Source organism: Astatotilapia calliptera, chromosome 10, assembly GCF_964374335.1.
Source record: "Astatotilapia calliptera chromosome 10, fAstCal68.1, whole genome shotgun sequence".
Lineage (NCBI taxonomy): Eukaryota > Metazoa > Chordata > Actinopteri > Cichliformes > Cichlidae > Astatotilapia > Astatotilapia calliptera.
The window spans coordinates 14778531-14785187 of record NC_137431.1 but is presented as its reverse complement, the minus strand read 5'-3'; the positions used below and the strand labels follow the sequence as shown (position 1 = coordinate 14785187).

The following is a 6657-nucleotide window of genomic DNA, read 5'->3' as shown; positions in this document are numbered from 1 at the left end:
ATCTATTTGCAGCATTGTCACAATGGTGACTCACACACACCTAAAGGTGGCTTTCAGAGGGTAGTTGTGGTACCAGCAGTGCAGGTGCAGAAATGAACAAGCATCGAATATCATCCTAGCTGACTCTGCGTAGTACGTGAAGAATTATCTGCAGGCTGGTGCAGTGATTTAACCGTTTAGTGTAAATATGCAGATCAGGGCAAAACTAGAATGCGAAACCTATGTTAATAGAGTCACACGTAACACTGAAAATGAGTACAGGCTGTGCCAGAGTTGTTTCATAACAGGTAATATGCCGTTAATAATTGTAGGGATTACGCATCTTTAAGGTCCTTGATAGATGAACCTCACGGTATGATTCACACCAAGAATTGGAAACTGTCTCGTTACCCACGATAGTGATTCTGAGCAGGAAGCCAAAAAGGAACGAGAACACGGTCTGTCTCATTTTGGTTTTCGGTCTAAATTAAGGCACTTCACGTGAATTTAATTATAATTCAGGAATTACTCGCCTGGGGTCGAGACAACTACGTAAAGTGACGACAAGACAAATTGGACCGTTTTATTGGCGGAGCAGCGCGTGACGTGGAGGCTAGTTCTCGTGTAGTATCGCGATCTGATATGTGAAATAAATCCCCGGCGCAGCTACACGATCGGCCATTTTGTCGGTGCAGGCCATCAGCCGCAGAGGGCAGAGGGGCGTATAGTATTTACTAGTTACCTGGAAGACGCATCAAGAACATCGCAATATGAACGATACACTTGTTTCATTCGCCAAGGATTTCTTGGCCGGTGGTATTTCCGCTGCCATCTCCAAAACAGCCGTCGCCCCTATTGAGAGAGTGAAGCTTCTCCTTCAGGTAAAACTCTTTGACTGGCGGAAAGCCGTTAGCCGGCTAGCTTGTGTAATCTTACTCACTGCCATTTAAAAGTATTAATCGAATACTAATTGAGTAGCTTGTACTTAAACTAATTGCAGCTTGCTTATTATAATGTTTATCCGGAAACGGTGAAACTATAAAGAAGGACTGCTTCAATCATTTGAGGTCACGACAGGATGGGGAAATGACCTACACGAGCCCGGCTGCTAACGCTAGCTTTATTACACGTTAACCTTAGCCGGCATAGCTAACAAAGGACAAACACGAGAACACTCTGTACGAACAGCCGGCAACTCGTCTGGATTATTTAAAGCGCTGGTATCTCAACTGTAGTTACACGGGGATAACATGATTATAGTATTCTCGGTAAAATTTGGCGGCGTATCATTGTGGTGGCCCATGTACCCCCGGATGTTAGGCAGCGTTTAGCACGACTGCTAAGCTAAAGCCCGGGCGGTAGTCAATCACAGCCAGATCAGCAAGTTTTACATCCCTTCTTGTTCAACCCGAACAACGACATTGTATTACACCCTGCATTTAGTGACATTTGTGTTATTTGAGGCTTAGTGTCTGTCTGTGTGAGCGTGATTAAATTAATAGATGGTTAACCACGTCCGAATTAACTAGTCAGATTACAATTCAACACGGTAGTCATTATCATTAATTACTGATTACTGTTTAAGAATTTCTCTTGTGGTTCCTGCAATTTTTATAGCTTCAAGGTCACAACAAAGGGACCTTGTCGCTGTAAAGTGGTTCCTTAGCTTCCTGATTTTTAACCTCAGTCTGTGTGATTCTCCTTTTCTCTTAATCCAGGTCCAGCATGCCAGTAAGCAGATCACAGCTGATAAGCAGTACAAGGGTATCATGGACTGCGTTGTCCGTATTCCCAAAGAGCAGGGATTCCTTTCCTTCTGGAGAGGTAACCTTGCCAATGTCATCAGATATTTCCCCACCCAGGCCCTCAACTTTGCCTTCAAGGACAAGTACAAGAAGGTCTTCCTTGATGGCGTCGACAAGCGCACGCAGTTCTGGAGGTACTTTGCTGGCAACCTGGCCTCTGGTGGTGCTGCTGGAGCCACCTCCCTCTGTTTCGTGTACCCCCTTGACTTCGCCCGTACCCGTCTGGCAGCTGATGTGGGAAAGGCAGGAGCCGGGAGAGAGTTCTCAGGTCTGGGTGACTGCCTGGTTAAGATCTTCAAGTCTGACGGCTTGAAAGGATTGTACCAGGGCTTCAATGTGTCTGTGCAGGGCATCATTATCTACAGGGCTGCATACTTCGGCATCTATGATACAGCTAAGGGTATGTTTATTTCGCACTGATCATAAAGCGATTCATCTGCATCTATTGGTGTTGTAAATAATTTACCTTTCCTTTTGTGCTTGCAGGAATGCTTCCAGACCCCAAAAACACCCACATTGTGGTGAGCTGGATGATTGCACAGACTGTGACAGCCGTTGCTGGCCTGACTTCATACCCCTTCGATACTGTCCGTAGACGTATGATGATGCAGTCCGGACGTAAAGGAGGTGAGTGTATTTGTAACACGCGTCACCTAGACATGAACCCAGAAGTTACAGTTGATCTGTTCTATATTGAGTTTTATTTCGTAGCTAACTCTTTTTTTTCTTTTTCTTTTTCCCTTCCTCAGCTGAAATCATGTACACCGGGACCATTGATTGCTGGCGCAAGATCGCACGCGATGAGGGTGGTAAGGCTTTCTTCAAGGGAGCCTGGTCCAACGTGCTCAGAGGCATGGGCGGCGCCTTCGTGCTGGTGTTGTACGATGAGCTGAAGAAGGTCCTCTAAATCTTCATTGTCACATCACTGTCCAATTTGGCTAAATGTAATAACTTTCCATTTCTACGGACTCTGCGTTCTGCCTTATTTATGGGAACAAACTTCTCACCAATAGTGAGAGATGGCTGTACGTTGTGCATCTTTGATTTTAAAACGTTCCACACCCTGTTTACCAATGTCATTCCTGTTTAAAAAGAAATATGATACCTCCTCCTGTCATTCACTAGGTTTGTATGGTCCCAACTTGAATAAATTTATTCTGGGGAACAAACTAAACAATTTATGTCTACTGTCTCCAATACTGTTATAGCATGGGATGAACACTCACTTGGATAATGAAATGCACGAAGTGGATTACACCCAATGGCTATATTTACTCATGCTTATCTCTCCCTGAGCCTTTCTGCATTTGACCGTGGCCACTTCTAGGATTGTAGAGTAGAATACTCGAGTGTCACCTCCTTTGTTGTGCCACTCAGATTGTTAGTAGCACAATCTATAGCTTGTATACTGACCTTACTGAGGTTCTGTTTCTAGGTTATCTTTCACAGCACATGTAAATTGACAGTATTGCAGTTTTAGTTATTCAAACAGCTGGAAAATGTAAATCTTAAGAGAAATATATAAAATAGAATTTATATAGTTCAAGATATCCCTCTCATTGGATATTCAGTGTCTGAATAAATATAGCTCTTAAATTTAGAAGAACAGAATGACTACCACGCATCCAAGACACCAACTGAATTCAAATCTATTCTCACATCCATCACAAGTTGCTTTGGCGATGTAAGAAGTTTGGTTTTGCTTTGTCAACCTAAATAGCAAACATGATTATAAGGTGTGGTGCATGTTAAGTGAGCTGCAAATGACTGGCTAGGTGAACACTTGCTTTATTAGTCATATCTGTAGCTAGGCAGAGTGTTATGGGAGAAATACTTCCTACATACTTTCTACATTTTTCATAAGTAATAAAGCCTATATGACATAGTGTAAATTAACATAGGTGTAATTTGATTATATAGATATATAAATTATGAGAGAGAGAGAGTTTAAGGTAAACTTGGCAGGTATGTAAAAAAATGGCATGGCTTTTTTTTTTCTTTTTTTAAACCTAATGAAAAGTCAGATTAAAGATAAAGCAGCGATTAAGAGGCCCTTACACACAAGTTTCAATATACAATCTGGTTTCGGTCTACTTAACCCGAGATACTGAATGTGGACAGCAGGGGGCGCCAGTTGCATACAGCGTGAAACTAGATCAGCTCTGCTAAACTGCTCCCACTGAGAGTTTCTTAATGAGGAGTGTCTAAAGCTCAAACAGGCTTTAAATCTTATCAGAATATTATGACAACAAAACAAAGGCTCACCCTGACCCAACCGAGATAAACAATCATCACAAACAGCCAGGCAGTGTTTGCTATGTTGAACTTATTACTTCAATACAGCGAAACCTGCTGCCTGTATAACTCGTTTCAGAAGGTTAAAGAGGTGTTGATGCATTCCAGAGTGATGCTGTGTAACTGTAGCCTGTACTGTAACACTGTAACTTAAATGTTGTTGTTCCTCTATTACATTGTAAAAAAGAAAAAAAAGTAATACACCTTACAATAAAGCACCGAGAGCCTGACAAAGTAAAGGAAGAATATTTGTCCAGTGCATTTAAAATGACAAATGTTAAAGTGTTTATAAAGTTGCTAATAAAGTGGACAGATACAGAACTGTTTGCTCAGTGTCTTACATCAATTTAAATGAAACCCTTTGCATTTTACTTTGCTTTGACGAGAGATTCACCTCTAAATCGTTTGGAAATATGAATTAAAAAACCGGCAAATCACTTTCCTGTTTGTACTGAGAGCGTGGGTGTAGCCATATAAAGAAAGGGAATGATTTGCCAAGGCAGTAGAGCTATGTTTGTCCTACACAAGTTTAATTTGCAGTCATAAACACCAATAACGTATGCATCTGAATAAAATGCATACAGTACACATTATCTTCTTTGCCTTCTCCCTGTCTGCTCTTGCTGGGTAATGTTTTTGCCAAATCACACCTGTCATATTATCCATTCTTTAGACATCTGCTAATCTGTTAATGAGTATTATTGAAGCGCATGGTTGACATTTGTTTTTTCTTTAACTTTGCTTGTGGAAATAAGGAGCACTGTTTACAGCACATAGCTCTAATCTGAATATCAATAAAAGCTCGTATTGATCTTGCTCGGGTTGTTCTCCGTCCACACACACAGTATGTTAATCAGTGTAAAAAGCCCCAGCGCAAACCACGTTTGATATGGCCATATCTGAGAATCATCTGCGGCCTTGCGCAGCCACGTGCTGTACTTTGCAGCAGCTCGGGGGTAAAAACGCACACCTAACAACGGGACACACCTGCTCTTTGGTTCCTGCTGAAATCATCTCTGTAGCTCTTTCCACATTGGTCGTGCCAGTTTCCTCCCACAGTCTAAACACTTGTGAGTCAAGTGGACTGTACTCTTGAATTGTCTGTAGGTGTGAAGTACGACTGCGACTGTTTATTAATCATTGTTAGATTTGTAACCAACTGACAGCTTGTCCGGGGTGTTCCCTGCCTCCTGCACAGTGCATTCTGGGATACATTCCAGCCTGTTGTTCATTATCTCGTCACTTCCAACTGTGTTTGGAATCAACACGCACCACAACACACCAGGCTAATATTATTTATGAGCTTAATTTTAGCTACGACGGGTAATTTATTCGAATAAATTGACTCCGAGCATTTCATCTATATGTTTATCTGGTTTTAAGGATTAACTGGATGTTAGTACTTTGCGGCAGCGCAGTTGGGAAATGTGAGTCCTATTATTATTATCATTATTATTACTACACAGGCATTCATTGATCCAAAGACAAAAGATAAAAGAGCACAAAAAGAAAACAGCAACAAGACTTTCTGTGAAGTACAGGAAAGTACTAGTTTTTATTCCTTCATAATCAAACTTCACAAACAGCTTGAACTTGTACAATACCTCAGAGAGTGAAAATTACAAAAAAAGTGCTGGTAACATTTACAAAAATCATCCTTACTTAGCAACAATCAGTTTATTCTTCCACACTTTTTTTAGTCTTTTGTATTAAGGCTTAATACTTCTGTATAAAGTATATGCAAGATAAGTCTTCACAGTTTTTCGAAAAAAGTCACAATATTATGTAACATAATGAAGCTTTTACGGCTATTTTCTTTATAATAACAAATACACATCACTGGTAAATATATGTGAAATACAGGGCTTATTGTAAAATGGCAAGTAATGATACTGTTTGCTGAGATAAATTGATTCCACACACTGTTATAGGAAAGTTCTGACATACCCTTGCTATAACTGAAGGAGGAGGAGAAAAAAAAATATGATAAGCATAAACACTTGGGAGATCGCCTCCAAACTTTGGCACATCCCATGAAACAATTTCACAAAGAATGAGATTTATTTTTGAAATCATACATATGGAAGAATAGTTAAACTGGCATAAAGTGAAAACATGCTGTGTAGTAAGGTGCTAAAATCAGAGATATTACACTGCCAGCCTTTTTTTTTTTTCCTTTTTTACCCCACATGGACTGACATGAATAAGGTGCATTTGTAAGACTCAAAAGCATGATGTAGGCCTTTCTTAGATGTCAACGAAATATGCAATAAATACAAGTCTTCAAAAACGACCTAAATGAATTTGACCAATAGTCTCGAGGCGACCTCGTATACTCATGCGTTCCCATGGATTCAGAAAAATGAAAATCTCTTCTGCAGTTGTGTAACTCTAACTGTGGCATGTGAAAGTAAAAGCTGTATTGTATCGGTAAAATGGTATGTGTTATTTGATTTTTTTTTTTGTGTTGTTTTTTCTGTTTTTGTTTCGTTTTACCTTTAACTGTCGTGAAAAACTGGATGAGTAAGGAGATGGAATTTGAAAACTAAATGCGAAACTAAGCCAAGATATATTCACA

At 40.3% G+C, this 6657-nt stretch overlaps 1 protein-coding gene across 1 annotated transcript; it reads left to right on the top strand.

Moving 5' to 3' along the window:
* The first annotated feature begins 565 nt into the window (after window positions 1-565).
* Window positions 566-2958, top strand: si:dkey-251i10.1 (ADP/ATP translocase 2). Its single transcript, XM_026181781.2, has 4 exons — window positions 566-860; window positions 1698-2184; window positions 2271-2411; window positions 2534-2958. Exons 1-4 carry the CDS (start codon window positions 750-752, stop codon window positions 2689-2691), a joined length of 897 nt encoding a protein of 298 aa, XP_026037566.1. The 5' UTR covers window positions 566-749; the 3' UTR covers window positions 2692-2958.
* The last annotated feature ends 3699 nt before the right edge of the window (window positions 2959-6657 follow it).

What these genes read in the sequence shown, in the direction of transcription:
- si:dkey-251i10.1 (XM_026181781.2), top strand. Translation starts at nt 750, where the DNA reads ATGAACGATACACTTGTTTCATTCGCCAAGGATTTCTTGGCCGGTGGT. An exon ending in GAGTGAAGCTTCTCCTTCAG is followed by an intron (nt 861 to 1,697) that starts GTAAAACTCTTT and finishes CTCTTAATCCAG; the next exon opens with GTCCAGCATGCCAGTAAGCA. An exon ending in CATCTATGATACAGCTAAGG is followed by an intron (nt 2,185 to 2,270) that starts GTATGTTTATTT and finishes TTGTGCTTGCAG; the next exon opens with GAATGCTTCCAGACCCCAAA.